This window comes from Cardiocondyla obscurior, linkage group LG12 (genome assembly GCF_019399895.1).
Source record: "Cardiocondyla obscurior isolate alpha-2009 linkage group LG12, Cobs3.1, whole genome shotgun sequence".
In the NCBI taxonomy this organism is placed as follows: Eukaryota; Metazoa; Arthropoda; class Insecta; order Hymenoptera; family Formicidae; genus Cardiocondyla; species Cardiocondyla obscurior.
This window is the reverse complement of record NC_091875.1, coordinates 5684038-5701284: the sequence shown is the minus strand read 5'-3', so window position 1 is coordinate 5701284 and position 17247 is coordinate 5684038. Positions and strand designations below refer to the sequence as shown.

The following is a 17247-nucleotide window of genomic DNA, read 5'->3' as shown; positions in this document are numbered from 1 at the left end:
CTCCCCTCCGATGTCGAACATCGTAATCTTCGTCGATGATTAATTTAATCGGCGCGATATTTTATAATAAATTCCTTTTAGCGTAATAAGTAACCAAAAATTAACTAAAATAAAAAAAAAATTTTTTAACAGTTTAATGCCGATTACGTTGTGAAAAATGATCGACAAAGATTATGTTAATAAATAATTGTTTTAAAAAGAGAAGCTAAGCTGACGGTCATTCTCGATGCAGTTACTTTCCTCAGAAATTTAAATCTTTTACAAAATATCCTTTATTATCTTATAAAATTACATTATTTGATCTTCTTAAACATAATTAAAAAAAAATTTTTGAAATCGTCGTAGCATGCAGTCCCACGACAGATTAAACTCCATAAAAACATTTTGCACGACGGACGATAATATAATTCTCCAATGGGTAGCCTGAAAAAAATTTACAATTGCAAATTAGCAGACATCGAAGAAGTATTAGAAATCAAGGGGAAAAAAAAATCAGTTTCTTTGAACGTTGCAAAGAAACTAGCGATCCAATCGAAAAGTTCGATTGTATATGCATTTATATATGCAGTACGTATACAACATAAAAATAATTTTGTCAGAAACGTTTTTTCGAAATATATGAAGTCACTCATATGACAAGAGTTATTTATCCGTTCAATTATATTTCAAGAAAAAAAAAAGAGCTCGTTTGAATTTTTGATAGAAATTATTTACGTCAACATTTTTTAAATTCAACTTTAATATTTTTTTAAGCTTATACTTGAGATCTCGAATATTACAGACGTGCAATAAACAAAATTTCAATCCGTCACTCCGGGGTCTCTTTTCTTTAATACACACGATGAATCGCTTAAAGACGGATAACGCAGCGTAAATTGATTTGCAAAAGTATTTATTAAATGTGTATTACATCCCCATACATGATTTATTTAATTGTAAGTCGTTAATGGCGTTAATACAATCATAATAACATTAAATGTTCACGATATCGTGTTAAATAGAATACTTGAGAAATTGTCGAATCAAAGTGTGTATTTTGTGTGCTTGAACTTTATAGAAAAACTGCCACAATTCGAAATAGGACCGCGGATACATCGGTCAGGATTTATGACGAATGCAGTTGAAGTTTACCTTGCCTAAATGCACAAGTTATTTGATCGTAAAGCTTATTTTACGGTTTTACTGATCGTCAACGTTGACCAATGTTGCTTCCTTTTCCTTAATTTAATATTTTAATATATGCACACGGGATTGCCAGAAGAAGTGCGGCGATTAATGATCGCAAATGAATTTATTTCTCTTTTCGGAATATTTCAACGTCTCGTGAACGAAACAATTAATTTTATCAGATTTCTTTTTTGTGAGAGAGAAAGAAAAAAAAAAGATAAGAAAAAAAAAAGATTTGTATGAGAAGCGCAGCATTATCAGCCTTGCCATTTAGCTACACGAAAAATTCCACGCAAACACCGGCATAAAAATTTCAAACCGGTTTTATCTGTGACATAAGTCGCTTATAATAGTAAAATCAAATCTACCAAGCATGAAGTCATATTTTAAAACAACTTTGTAAATAAATAAATATATCATATCGTGAGTCTATTGCAAAATCATCGACTTGCTATCAGACGGCTGCAATAAGTAAAATAAAAAATTATCCAATACTAGAAGACGCGCATATATGTACCAAAAGAAATATTAATTTGCATTTTTCAGAGATAAAAAAAAAATATATATATATATATCTACTCGCGGCTAATAATTATTCGTAAGCACTTTTCTTGAACAATCCTGCATGCATGTATAACATTCATATAATATTTATGTATATATACAGAGTGCGACAATGGTCGAGCGCTTGCTCTGATCAGACAATAATAATCACTACCGACAACAATATTAAAACTCTGGTGCAGACTGCCAAAACGAAAGCGTCACAAACGCGGCTTTACAATCTTATCCCCTTGTATACAAAATTATCATTTAATCCGCCACGTACAAAATTTGTATAATGTAAAACGTGTATATATGTGTGGGCGCACACATTCATAAAATCTTAAAATAGAAAATAGTTAAACGTTACATCAAAGTAGCGGACAACGCTGCGTTACCATATTTTCGAAGGATGAGATTAACAAGCCGCGATTAAATCAACTCCATGCCATAATAACACGACAACAATGAAACCAACGTGCTTAATAATTAAAACTCTTACCGCATAATATTATCACTTTGATATTAAATCAATCGCCGATCAGTTTTATTATTTATAAAGATTGTCGATTAATCTCATCTTAGAAAATAACGCGGCGTTCTTTTCCTCGTCGGGAGAGGAACCCCCGCTAAAGGAAACTCCGCACCTCTTCGCAAAACTCGCAACGTGACGCGCATTCGTAACGCCCTCGATTTCGCAGATCGCATTAGCAATTTACGCTACATCGTAAAACTACGTACGACAGAGGAAACCCTTATCTAATTTACTGTGCGAGTAGCGTTGGACGTAGCCCGAAGTCTTACGCGAGCCCTTCTCGATTCGGGGGTTGCAAGCCCCCTCGATCGAGAAACTCTTCAAAAGCGCTACGTTTATAGTCTGGCCACGTGAAACGGACGCGTTCAAGAAGAAAACTCGATTGATCAAGCACCACGGGAATCGTACATTCTCGTTTAACCTCGATTGTAAAATATAAGACGGTATTTAGAGTCGTGCGAAATATACGGGACATAAGTATCGTCGGAGGGGGAGGTGTGGGCGATCTCGAAAGTATTGTATGCGCCAAACGGTACGGTGTTACAGATAAACACGAAAGCGATGTGATGTATCGAACGGAGCTGCATTATACTTATTAAAATACGTGCAGATCGTACGAGAAAATGTGATGTAAAAAAAGCAACGGTTTCCCTTCTTTTTCTCAGTCGTTCTAATTATTTAACAGCGCGTAAATTCCTTTTTTTCTTTTTTTTTTTTCTTTCAAAGTAATGAGACTTTTTACGTTTTCGCAAACTCTTTTTAACATAAACTGTCGTCTTGGCGCGAGTTCTTTTTTTTTATCCCCCTTCGAATATAAATAAACGTACATTCTTTAACTATCGAAATTTACCAAAAATTATTGCGCAACTGTTTTCAAACTATTTACAAATTCAGTCAACGGAACTATTTTCCCTCATACGACTAAAATCTCTCGATTTAAGTAACGTGTTCATCTCGGTTCCTGCCAGAATGCACCAATTTATTCGGAGTAATTTAAACGGCACGGATAATCGCGCTTTGTTCATCGTTCGTTACGTCTTTGCCCGAAATCACAACGTAAGAAAATCGAACCGCATTCTCTAAACATTCGTCCAGTTATCGTTGCAATCGTATATACGCGAGAAGAAATACCCCTACGATGTATGACACAGCATTAAAAAGAGAAATTTATATGTATATATGCATACGTTAATATGGTGCTTTATACCCTACAATCGAAATGATCCAAACTAATTACGTTCGTCTATACGCGAGAATCCGGCGGAGGCCCGGAATCAGCCGTTAATGTCCCGTTCGCGGAGGACCCGACAGTGTCATGGAAAATGTGAAATACGATATTCGCCATCGTGAGAAAAACGCACGGCGAACTAACGCGGATACAAATCAACGAAGTCACGTACCGCCGCTCGGCGGTTCCGTTCTTTCTCGCGGCACCGATATTCGCGCTCCCGTTAACGCGGCTCAACACTTAAAAATCCGATCTACCTATAAATCGATCCCTCGACACGTGCGCGACACGTGACATTGATTCGACTCCGCGGGCTCTCGTGACCGAGACGCTCCTTATCTAATCTATTGTTCGCGTTATCGACTTTTCTTCTTCAATACACACGCGCTACACGTTTAACGAACGCAAGTCCCATTTGTATGCGCATTACTAATTAATCGACCCGAAAATCAAGCGCAAAAGCGGCGGCCGCCCAGACTCGAGATGCTAAAACGCCTCGGCGAAAAATGGGGATAAGTACAAAATAGTTTCGTGCTGATCGCAAGCACTTATCTGCCATACTAACGCTCGTTCTGATTTCGCGCGCATCGCATTCCAGATTTTCTATTACAAAGATAGCTTTTTCTTATTTCTTTTTTTTCTTATTTTCTTGCGAGTACGTTGCGCGTTTGACCACTGATTATAACACAGGGCGCGCAATGTTCTCGTACGTATATGTGTATATTTGACTTTCGTAATAAAGTAATTGACTACCTACTTATCATTAAGAAAAGGTACGTTGTTGTCGCATTCGGTTTCACAATTTCTTTTTCCCCTCACGTAATGAACACAGCTAAGAAAGTTTGGAACATTTCAAATGTTGAGCGCCTTATTTTCCTCCCTTTCTCTATTTTTCATTTATATAGTATATATACATACATATATTTTTATGCGCGCGTATGAATATCTATATATGTATATACGCATGTGAATACACCATGTATGTGCATATATATGTATATGTACGCACGTATACATACATGTGTATATATTTTATATATATTATATAAGAGAATATTAATAAAAGAATATGTCCGAATGCAATATTGCTTCACTCTACATACATATGCCGTAATACATCTTTATATATGTATAATATCTATATAAACTTTTCATATTTCTACATAACAACAACATAACTCTTCTAAGTAAGACTTTTAACAAAGTGAACACAAAGTTCCTACGCTAGGGCAGATTACATGCATTTTAGCGAACGGTGTTAACTGTAAAACGTGAAAGTTGTAGAATTGTGCTACATATGAGAACGACCCAGTTCACGTCGGCCCCTCTTCGCCGTAACAGAGGCACCGTTTCGCCATATAAATCGTCTAGATTTTATCTTCATTACATAAATTTTCTCGAAGCGAGTATGTCATTAAGTGATCTCTCTTTTTTTATTTTTTTTTTTATGACGTAATTGATAGATTAATTTAATGTTACAATTAATTCGCGTTAGAATAAAGATGAGTACGATTGCAATTTATTCGTTGAGAGAAATTAATATACTTTGTTGTGTTTGGCAATTGGATCTTAAAACAAAAGACGTTCGTCAATGTAAAATAGCACTTCCGTTACGCGAAACAGGGTCGCGAGTACATATTACGGGTCATTCTTTGATTAAAACGTCGTCTAATGTCGCTTATTCTCTTATGATATACATATAGATTAATTTGCATCGCTCAATATTCGGTAATAATGATATACCAGTCTGCATGTTCGGGACACAGCTAATTCTATCACGCGACATTAAATATAACATACTCTCTGGTTTTTATTTCTACCATATTAATGACAATTACTTAAAAAAGTGAATAATTTCTATTATACTTAGTGCAAAGTAAGAATGCACTTTAGAGATTTATACGTTTTTTTTTCTTTTTTTTTTTTCTTCCAGAGATTTTTTTAACACTGAAATTACGGACATTTCATGTTGTTTCTTTACGTAACAAAAATTGTTCCTTCGAGAAAAATTACGTCTTGTTAATTGCACAATAAATATTGCACAATGTAATTAATTGCACATTTTGGACTAGGTCCGTTTCATTTTCGAAGCTTCTAACACCCAAACAGAGAGGTAATAAGTTATTAATAGTAATATGATTTCGTAAGATAATTTACAGATCTAATTTTCAATAAGTTTTATGATCTTTAATTCTTATTTCATACTCTAGAAAGAAAGAGAAGAATATTAATATTGTTAATTTGCGAATCTTTCTATTAAGACTGACAAAATTTAACTTTTCTAAATGTACGATACAGACGTAAGCGTATTTATTAAACGAAATAATTAAATTATGCATTTCTAGATTATTGACTGTGTATTAATTATAATTTAAGATATATTCAAACGTTCTTAATCCGTTGTACAAAGATAAGAATCTTAACTATGCAGCAAGCTTGACTATACACTCTTGCGAAATTAAGTTAAATATTTAATTTTCAATTAATATACTGTGAACACAATAAGAGTATCTCGAAGGAACAACTAATCTTACAAAATAAAATCATAAATGAGAATTACAGCTTTCGATATTAACTCTTGTCACTAACATTCACGCATAGTATACGCATATATATAGTATATATATAAAGATAACACCGTAATAAAAACAGGAAATACGTACATCTGTTATGTATATAAAGCCAACATATGTATAAGTAAAAATATATTATTGTTGTCTCAAATTCTCTGTGATGTGTGTGCATAATATATATGAATATATGGATTTATATATATATATAAAAGGCCAAATGTACATTGATATAATATTAATGTTACTGTTACATTGACGTTACGTTTGATTTGAATGCGTTAACTCTATAAAAAATATACGTCAATATACGCAAACAACGAATATATTCAAAAGCATATAAAGATTTTTTAGTATCATGTGATTGATAAAAATTGACATTTCGCTCGTTTGCGTAGAACATCGACAACAACACAATTTGTCTAATTGCACGTGGCAGCACGATTCATTTTAATGTCAACGACATTCTATTAATTCATCAACGGCATTGGTCATCGATAAAAAAAAAAAAAAAAAGAAATCTCAAAGCGGCAGTATCTTTAAATAACAAGTGTCGTATACTTCTTCTTTTCAAGCACGTAAATTAACAGAATTCACTCAACATCGCTACCCTTACACGAGAGAGTAGAACGAATTTGTTCTCACACTTTGTTAGGCAATATAATATCCAACATACGTATAAAATCCAATTTATCCAAATCAAAATATATCAAGATTCTATTGAAAAATCACGTTTATCACACAATTAAATGTAATATATATACACACACATGAAATAAAAGGTAACTTTTTAACACTTCCTTTAATTATCCGTCACGATGTATAGCTAAAGTGTAAATAAAATCTATGATAGAGCAAATATTAGTCATATTGGAACAAAATCGATTATTTATAGTCCAGTTTAAATTAGACTATAATGGGACGAATAATGGGAGTTGATTCCAAAAGTTTTGGGACTCGGCACGCATTTATCTTTCGGCGTAAAATAAAACCCTAAGTTCTTTCTCTATCTTCTTCAGCGTGTAACCTTTTAAAAAAGTTATTTCTTTTTAATGCAAAGTAAATATATTTTAATTACGATTACCGCACTCTTTCCAGACTACACCCCAATGCCAATTATAATTTTCAGATTCAGGTAAATCGTTAAAAAAAAATACGTTATACTACAATATTTAAAAAAATAAAAGCTCGATTTTATCATTAAATACGAGTGTGTCGTAATTAAATAATAAAATTATAAAATGTATTTTGTTTTATACCGAAATGTAATTCAGTACATCAAAGTTTCAAAACTTTTAGATAAATTTCCTAATATTCTTCCCGTCATTATAAGCTATTAACGCTTAAACAAACGGCGTTGCTAATTCAATTACACAGCTTCATCATATTTGACAACAATAGATGTAACAAAATAGATTAACAAAGCAGATATACAGTTTATCAATTTACGATAATTATCTGAAGATAAACAAGATTCTCTCAATTCCTCGATATATATATCGCGCATATATTCCGATTAATATTTAAGTTATTTCAAAAATTGATCGAAGAAATAACTCGTCATGATATGACATCTAGTATTTTCATTTCGCGCATATATTAATGCGTCGTTTACTATTCTCATTTAAATTGTCACTAGTCTACCTTTTTACAAGCAACCTTGCATTCGGAGTTAAACATTTATTACTCCAATTTATTATTATATATACGTAACATGTAATAATGCGATACTTCTCATCATAAAAAATCGTAAGCCTTAGTTCAAACAAGGTCATTTGTAATTACAGGATGGATAACTTTCGTCACTGAAACGCGTTAATAAACCTGTTTCCAATATAAAATTTTACAATTGTACTCTCTCTGTCTTCCTCGATTTATATATATACACATATTATGAATATGTTTTACTTAAATTTCTTTTAATAATAAATTATGATAAGTGATTTGTCTTGGACTAAAGTAATAATAATAAATATGCTCTTTCCGGAAAACATGATATCAAATTCAACATAAAAAAAAAAGAAAAAAAGAAAAAGGAAACAGGTTTTTTAACAGTTTCTTTAAAACGATTCTCTTTATACTTTAAGAGCAGCTTTGGGAGACCAGTGGTGGAAACGGGTGGGTCCTGCAGGATAAGATGGCTGATGTACCCACTTGTTTCCTCGGTGTCCCATAAAGGGCGGAGGAGACGGGCCACCGAGGAAATGCGGAGGCATTATGTTATACCATGGCTGGCCGATTGGATGAGGGCCATAACCCATGCTGAAAGAATGGCCGAACCACGAACGATTTCTGTTCAGGTGTAGCCTAGGACTGTTCAAGTTGCGCCTCTTACCTGTACCGTTATTGCTATGCTGCTGATTTTGATTAGCGACACTTAATGGTTTTGATTTCGACTGTTGTTGTTCTGTGCTCGCGGTTAAAGGGGATTTCTGGAATTATAAATTGAAAAATTAATTTCCCAATTAATTACTTTTTACGAGTATACTTGTAAAAAAAAAAAAGAAGAAGAAGAAAAGACTCTCGTATATTCTATTAAAGTGTATTAAAGATGGCATTTACACACATTAAGATATTAATCTATTTTCAATCTATTAATATTTACTTGTATCTTGATGGACCCCACGTGGACTGGCTTATTCTCATTCTCTGCATTCTCGCCGTGCTCAGCTTGAAAAATAGGTACGGTGTTCTCCTTATCGTCGAATGATGCCAGCGTACAGTACGATCCCTTGCTCTCTCCAAATCGACAGCATACCTCATTAGGATCAACCCACAGCGTTAACTCAACCGGCAGTGCCAGATCCTCGTACTTGACACCAGCAGCGTTCGCAGCGCTTTCTAGAGTTGCATCTCGACGATTGTGACCGTTCACCCGAATGCAACGGTATCCCTGACCTTTGAACGGCTTGTCCGGAAACCAATGATTCTTGAAACGCTCCGTCAGCAATTCGACCAGATGCCGTTTGAAGCATTCTAATTGATCCGGACTAAATTTTTCGCTTTTTTCGATCAGCTTTACTAAGAACAGTACCGCCGCCTTGATCTCGTTGAGCATTTTGTTGCTGTCTCACACCCGGATTACAGGCCACCTGAACGCACCTCTCGCGATACCACAGTAGCAAGCTCTTGGAAACTAAAGTACCATTCGCCCAAGTCACGGTGGAGCACATAGAGCCCTTCTGCACCGTCGCAACGCTCGGATTTCTCAAGATCTATCTTTTCGGCGTGAATGGTGGGGATTTTGGCTGCACTATTTTATCGCTGTACAATTTTGTATATGCTACTTAATCCTTGCACTCGGCTAATACTGCTACTATCTGTATGCAAACGAAAAACAAACATTTTATTATATCGTCACGCAGTATACCTTGCTGTTTAGCTTCGAAATTTCTGTGCCTCTTGCAGATCGGCGTGCGAAGTCGAAGATTCGTATTAGATTATAGAGGCCGCATAAACACAGGAGTCAATAAACTGCGGCTCGTACAAACACGTGAGTCGACGCGGGTGAATCTATTTTTAATTGCAAAAAATGAATTCATCTTCCGTCCCGGTCCTGGCGAGGCGCGCTCCACTTTTCAGAAACGAAATAAAAAAAACTCCGCGTTTTCGACGCGGCACGCAGCCACGTGTCCTCTTTCGAGATCGCCGTGGCCAACGCCGCGCGGTCGGAGACGCCGTTGCGTCATTTACGCGACCGGTCGCGTCAGCGCGACGCATCGGGACGCAATATGTTATGCGCGTACGAACCAGGTTATCCACCGACGACGATGTAGGTTAGATGCGAACGGAGGAAATGGTTTCTACCCGTCGAGTCACGCGTTTTTTAATGACGTCGTAACGACGTGCAGTCGACTCTTGCCACCGATCCACCGTCGTCGTCGTCGTCGTTAGACCGCTTTCGTTTACCCAAGTATATGCGATGCATGTATATCTCGTTGCGGGTGAATCGCGGACACACTCGAGCGCGGACGACCGCGCACGAGACGACGACGAGGACGACGACGACGACGGTGAATCCGAAATTGCAACCGAAGCAACGTTAAATCGATCTTACGGGTCGGCGACGGAGCCTCGTTGCGTTGCCAGCCAAGCCACTACGTCTTCTCTCTCTCTACAAGTAAACTCGACCCAACACGTGTTACGTTGCACCCACAATCACAGAACATATATTTAACGTAGACGTCCGTCCTCTTCGGCCGCTTGTTCGCAAATGGATGAGTCAGGATGAGTCATGCACAGCAGATGAGTGGACGGAAAATGCATACGGTCAGCCGTTCGTGAAGGGTGGAGGAAGGGAGGATATCTCGTTAGTTTTTTTTTTGTAGAAATGCGTGTGTCATGAGGATCACAAATGCCCAGTTTTTGGATGCAATTTTTTTTTTTTTGGCACACTGATTGGCCGGTAGGATGCGTCCGCAAACTTATTCTGAATATTGAAAATCTGTGCGGAGTAAGTTTGCGAACGCACTTCTGGAGAAATCGAATGGCATCTGTATCCGCTGTATGCCTCCACCTCCGCCTTTGTTGTCGACGGGACCGTGCCACGGGTGTTGTATCAGATCCGGGTGACCGCCAAGGAAATGGAGCCGTCAGCCACGTACTGCTTCTGCGGTCGTTCGTACGATCCCCAGCAGTTCATGATACAGTGCGATGTGTGCAAGGAATGGTACCACGGCGGGTAAGCGCGGTTTACATCGAAATACGTGGAGGCGTGCGTTCGCAATGCAACCCACGCGTACCTGGGGCTTTCAGGACGAAATCCGGAGCTTCTCCGGCGATTGCAAGTGTCCGCACGTTCCGCGCGTGATCGGGGACACAATTTACGCGATGCTACTTCGCCGGCGTCGCGCCGCGTACGATTGTTTTATTAACAAAAACATAACCTTTACCGCGCGTCACTCCGAATTCCGAAGCGTTTATTCACGTTTGTCATTTGTACATTCGACGCGATGATATTAATCGGAGTACGTACCGGTGAGCCTCGTTGCGCTCGGTTAAAACACCTGTTTGTACGCACAGACGATTTTTTTAAATTTTATTTTTGTGATTTATACTTTATATTATGTATGAGATATTATAGTGTTGTTGTTTGTTCCAGGTGTGTGGATTTGAAGGAATACGTAACAATAGATCTCGATAAGTACCATTGTCCAAAATGTGAAACCACCTGTGGTCCTTCTCTCAGTAAGAAAATCGATTTATTAAATATTTTTATTAAATAGTAAAATATATATTTGTATACTTATGAACTTTAATAATATTTTTTTAACATTTTATTTTACAGTGAAAGTTAGAACAAATTGGCATAGACATGATTACACTGAAAAAGATGCTGATACAAAGCCAGTTCAAACTGGAACATCAGTATTTATAAGAGAGCTGAAGTCTAGACACTTTCCTAAAGCTGATGAGGTTGTGAAGCATGTAAAAGGACATCAATTAACTTTTCAGTATTTACAAATCAATGGTTTTGAAAATCCTATTATAATTGATGGAAAAGATGGACTTGACATGGTTGTACCCTTATCAAATTTCAGTGTTATTGATGTTGAAAATTACATAGGTAATTTAGTTATTAAAAATTAGAAAATATGTTACTTTATATGTACATAGCTTTCATGATTTTTTTTTATTACTTTCAGGTGGTGATCGAGACATGGACGTGATCGATGTTACTAGACAAAGTAACATACGTATGAAATTAAAAGACTTTGTAGAATATTACAACTCTCCCTCCCGAACAAGAATATTTAATGTCATAAGTCTCGAATTTACTAACACTCGGTATACCAATATTCATTGCCTTGCCGTACACGGCTTGTTAAGTTATTTTCATAGAATGTGTAATTTGATAAAAAAATTGCAGTCTCTCGTCACTGGTTGAAGCACCGTACATCGCGCGCAAACTTGACTGGGTTAATTCGGTGTGGCCGCGCGATTGGCCTGAGGACAGTGATATAAAACGACCAGAAGTACAAAAGTATTGCCTAATGGGAGTCAAAGACAGTTTCACAGATTTTCATATCGACTTCGGCGGCACGTCCGTGTGGTATCACGTGCTGCGTGGCGAAAAAGTATTTTATCTCGTCAAACCCACGCCAGCAAACTTACAGTTGTATCAGCATTGGATGTGCAGTTCGACGCAGAGCGAAACTTTCTTCGGAGATCAGGCCGACGCATGCTACAAATGTGTGCTTAAACAAGGCCAGACTATGATGATTCCCACTGGCTGGATACATGCAGTGCTCACGCCAGTAGATTCTTTGGTTTTTGGAGGAAATTTCGTGCACAGTCTCAATATTCAGATGCAAATACAGTAAGTAAAAAATTTTATCGTTGATTGATACAATAAAAAAAGTTATTTATTAATTTTTTTTCTTTATTTTGTAGAATATATGAATTGGAAAGAAAAATGAAGACTCCAGCGAAATTTCAATATCCTGGATTCGAAACAATTAATTGGTTTGCGGCTAAGAAATTATTAAAAGAATTAAAGGACTTAAATAACGAAGGAAAAAAATGTCCTCCGTATTTTTTGCAAGGCGTTAAAGCATTACTTGGAATTTTAAAACAATGGAATACAGATAAGGATGTAAGTTAAAAATATTGTTATTCATATGTATATAATTTTAATTTTAAATTATGAAAGCTTATAAAATAAAAATTAATTAATTTCAGTACAGCATGGTTAGCCGTGGTCAAATACCGAACACAATAAACAGTCAAAAATTACTGAAAGATCTCAGTAAAGAAATACGACATGCAGAACGGTACTTAATATCTCTAAATCCGCCGAAGCCGGAACGTGAGAGTAAGCGAAAAAAGAGGAAGCCATTAAATAAAGATTTTGTAGATTTTGATTATGCCGATAAGATGGCCGATAATGCTATTAAAGCTAATAAAGCAACGTTAAAGGAAACAAACAAAGCAAACGTTAAGTTAAAAGAAACGAATAAATTGACACTAAAAGAGGCGAATAAAGCGACGTTAAAGGAAACAAATAAAATGCAACCCGCTTTGATAGAACAGCCATTAGCAAGACCGCCCTTAAAGCTCACATTACCGAAACCGATTATGAGCACGGTGGTTAGAGCGGTTGCTCCAGAAAAACCCACCAATAGTAATAAACGACGATTATCCAAGCCAGGAAAACAAAGCCCTACGGTGATTAGATTTAAGCTCGGCAACAATGAGGTTGTTAGAAGTACAAACGACAATATAAATGTTTATGGTAGCAATATTATAACTGGTCACTCCTTCGAGACGTCGAAGGATTCGCTACCGTGGAATCAAACATCGTCCGTATATGATTTTCACGATGGTAGCAATGAAAGTGACTATGGTCTCGTAATAGATGAATCACAAAAACGGAAACGGGCACCAAGAGCGAAACGAATCAAGCGTGATTACGATGGCAATATCGACGTATTAAGTAATGCGCCGAAGAATGGTATAGAGGAATTATTGAAAGCGTCAGCATACACTCTTGGAAATAGCACTCCAAGAGTTGATGTCACGTATGTATAAATTTAACTGTTTCGTAATAATATGATTTATGATTGTAACGAAAAATAATTTCAGGCCGTCAACTACAATTCCACAGTACAGTCAACCCATGCCACCGCCCACTGGGTAAGTTAAATTGTCTTATAAATATCTGATTTTCGTGTTTTAGCTTTTGTAAATGGTCTCAGAAGGAAAATATTTTTCGACTTCTTTATAGACAAAAAAAAAATTTACAACCGCGATAGATAAAAAAATATGGAGTTTGAATGGCATAGAATGAATGCAGTATAGTTCTTAAGCATGAAAATTTGTCATGGATACTAAAAGATTTTTTAATTTTAAGCCGTAAAAAGGAATGTATTTGATTTTTTGATGTCTTAGTATTTATAAATTGAAAACGGTCAGTTCTGACAGGGCGTCACCGTCCACACGGGAGGCGATTGCTGGGATGTTATCGTTCAGCCAGCAGAGTTATTCTACAACGAGTAGTTCTACGAAATCGTCAAAGAAACATGCTAAGATCCAGCAAAATGACGATGACGAAGATGATGATCAATTAATAGAAAATATTGACAAGGTCCATCAAGACGATGATTTTAGTGCGTATAAAATAAAAGATTCTTTTATAGTAATATTTCTCTGTGATATTATTATTTAATTTATATTATTTACAGTTTATCCAGCATTAGATGCTTCTGACGACGAAGATTATATTTTTAAACCTAAGGCAAAAAGTCAAATTGATGAAGCATGGAACCCAAAAGCAAGAGTAGGCCCTCTTTTACCAAAGACAAATCGACCGGCACGAGAAGGCGTGAAGAAAACATCAGTGGAAAAGGGTCTCGAAGCAGCTGCAGCGAAACGAGCGAAACAATCGGTAAGAAAATTATTACCTCGTTAAACGTTACACGAATTCATACGCTTTACCAAATGCAAATAAATTATTTTGTTACCCAATCATTAATTATCCCGATGCCAATCCAATTAGAAATGTATCCAGCATTTATAAAAAATAGTATTTATGATAATAATACATTTTCATATCGCTATTGGTCATTAGTTAGTATTTAATAAACGTTTTAAAATTCACAATTTTTTTTTAAATATCATAATTCCGTGTTTCTTGCATATACATTTTACATAGGATGAATACCTGGATAGCGACATGGAGAAGGTTACCAAGAAGAAATTGGTAGGCATTTATTTCGATCTTTGCAATTTCATATAAAATTCTGTAGTACTATACTTTCCTATAGCTTTTCAGTTATACATATTTAGTTGTATGTATTATAATTACGATCTTTAAGTTTTGCATTTTGTTTTTTTTAATGTTTTAATTATTTAATCTTTATATTTAGTTTCTTTTTTTTTTTAATTAGCCTCCACTTTCTTTTTAGTGCACATTTGTAGTGATCGCTAGATTACGATTTGTCATCGTTAGTTTATAGATTGGATCATCAAAGATATATTTATGTATCTTTATTCGGATGATACACTCTATAATCTTTCTACCTCATCAATTTTTTTCCGTTTTTATTATGTTATTATAATAAAAAAAAAACAATAAAATATGTAAATTAATATAATTAATTTTATGCGCGTAATAGAGTACTAATAAACGGACATATAAAAAGAAGCAAAAGGATTCTGTGGTCCCTGCAGTGGGTACCACATCGTCTACTGCGGCTTCTGAAAATGTTATAAAATCGTCCACTGGTTTTGGTTCAATATTGACAAGTCCTAACAGACTTAAAGATGTTAAAGCAAAACTTGCAGCACCCGTTCCAGTTGGTAAGTACCAATTTTTATTATTTGCACATTTTAATTTTTTATTTAAAAATACGCATGAAGAAAGACGATTACTTGTGACTTTCAGAACGGAAACCGAAGAAGGGAATGAAGACGGCGAAACAGCGTTTGGGGAAAATTCTGAAACTTCATAAAATGATGCACTAGATACAATTAGTATGTAAAAAAAAACATCACATCATTTTTCACTTGTATAAAATCATATAGTTGTACATTATTATGTAAATATTAAAACCTTCATCTAGATGATACACACCTTAAAAGCGAATTAATTGTAAAGCGTCATGATCAGCGTCATTTTCTAAGAGACACTTATATTTATTACGTCATGTTTAATTATAAACGAATATATATAATGACTTTTGATATCTTGATATTTCCGTAAGACGATATTTATATTGTAACGATAAGTCATTAATGCTTTATGTGATTACTTCCAGTGGTAATTTAATTAACAGCGATCTGGAAGGAAAATCTGTCCCAACTTAAAGTTTTTTTTTTAATTTCAGTAAGGTCATATCTGATTAATTTATGACTAATAGGAGGTTAGATTTAGCAAATCTAATAATGATTCAGTTTTATGGTAATAGATGTTCTTTTTTAATAAGTAGCAAGTAAATATTTCACCGTCCATTATTAAGAACGCAGAAAATTTCTCATGCGTTACATATTTTTGCATTTTTTAGAATGCGTATTAGCATAGCACAGTTCTCTACATACTTTCTAATTCCAAATTATTATAATAAGTACATTCTTTATTTCGATATCACTTTGGTATTTTCCTCACATGTTGATGCAATGGTAGTTTAATTGATACGTAGAATATTAACTGAAAAGTATGTTTATATTTAAAATGACGATTGTCATTTTTTAATTTAAATATATAAGTCAAATATCAATTATAAATTTTCCTTTGCATTCTTATGATAGAAAAAACATAAATAATATCTGAATGAACTAATATTTAAGCAGACTTAGTTCTATAATTATTGTTATCACAGGAATATTTTTAATAATCGCATACGTAATTTTTATGCTAATTTACTAATTTGTTTGATGTCACATGTGTAGCAGTTTAATTAGCAATTGCCATCTAGTTTATGTACATCACAAAGAGAGGCTGTAGAACATTAATTTAGTTCTTTTTTTACACTTATTACAAAAATAAAAAACAAATTAAGACGTATCTGTCAGCGAAATATTTTATATGTAACTTACATATGTGTAAAGTGTAATTTGATCGATATGAAATACTAAAAATAACATAAGGGATTATGTTGTATCGCACAGGAAATTGAGTTACCTAATATACATGTTGTACCTGTTTCCTATGATACAAAATGTAAGATACATATAAAGATGCAATATACCGAAAGAGGTATAGTTCAGTAAGAGAAAAATAATTATAGTTTGCTTCTACTTAATAAGTTAGGTTCTTCGTATTGTCTGATAATTTTCGAGAACACTGGCATTATTTGAAGAAACAATGGACGTGTCCCGATACAAATCTTTTCTACTTAATAATTTACGTACGTATGTTAAAATTAATCCCAAAATTAGATCGTTTGCGACCTTGTCCGAAGATAGACTTATTTTAGAGGTTTCAGTAATGTTAGAATTTTTATTAATCGTTTAATACTAATATATTGTGATAAGTATTGCGATTTATATTATTGTTATTAGCACTACGAAATTTATAAGTTGCTTAAACGTGTGGCAAGCAATCACCTGTAACATTTAACGCGTGTCATATCCTTATTATTGGCATATTAATTAAATTTTTCACACAACGCCTTTAAATACATATGGCATTCAAAAAACAAAAGAGCAAAGTGATTGCTTGTCTGTCTTTTTTTTTTCTTTTTTTAACAAGTTTACACAGGCAA

At 35.0% G+C, this 17247-nt stretch overlaps 2 protein-coding genes across 5 annotated transcripts; one reads left to right on the top strand and one right to left on the bottom strand.

Moving 5' to 3' along the window:
- Positions 1-875: 875 nt before the first annotated feature.
- On the bottom strand, positions 876-10260 carry LOC139107039 (protein BTG3). 2 transcript variants are annotated; one of them, XM_070664259.1, is made up of 3 exons: positions 10101-10260; positions 8649-9363; positions 876-8475 (listed from the first exon to the last, which is right to left on the bottom strand). In XM_070664259.1, the coding sequence occupies exons 2-3, from the start codon at positions 9099-9101 to the stop codon at positions 8119-8121; spliced, it is 810 nt and encodes a 269-aa protein (XP_070520360.1). In that variant the 5' UTR covers positions 9102-9363; positions 10101-10260; the 3' UTR covers positions 876-8118. The 2 variants fall into 2 exon arrangements, with proteins under 2 accessions (XP_070520360.1, XP_070520361.1); XM_070664260.1 differs by lacking the exon at positions 10101-10260 and adding an exon at positions 9443-9612.
- A 259-nt stretch (positions 10261-10519) lies between these two features.
- On the top strand, positions 10520-17236 carry LOC139107031 (histone lysine demethylase PHF8). Of its 3 annotated transcripts, none has more exons than XM_070664240.1 (13): positions 10520-10724; positions 11145-11230; positions 11331-11609; positions 11689-11830; positions 11913-12362; positions 12437-12638; positions 12725-13563; positions 13628-13678; positions 13967-14151; positions 14227-14429; positions 14697-14744; positions 15160-15343; positions 15429-17236. In XM_070664240.1, the coding sequence occupies exons 1-13, from the start codon at positions 10627-10629 to the stop codon at positions 15506-15508; spliced, it is 2847 nt and encodes a 948-aa protein (XP_070520341.1). In that variant the 5' UTR covers positions 10520-10626; the 3' UTR covers positions 15509-17236. The 3 variants fall into 3 exon arrangements, with proteins under 3 accessions (XP_070520341.1, XP_070520340.1, XP_070520342.1); XM_070664239.1 differs by having other exon boundaries at positions 13958-14151; XM_070664241.1 differs by lacking the exon at positions 14697-14744 and having other exon boundaries at positions 13958-14151.
- The last annotated feature ends 11 nt before the right edge of the window (positions 17237-17247 follow it).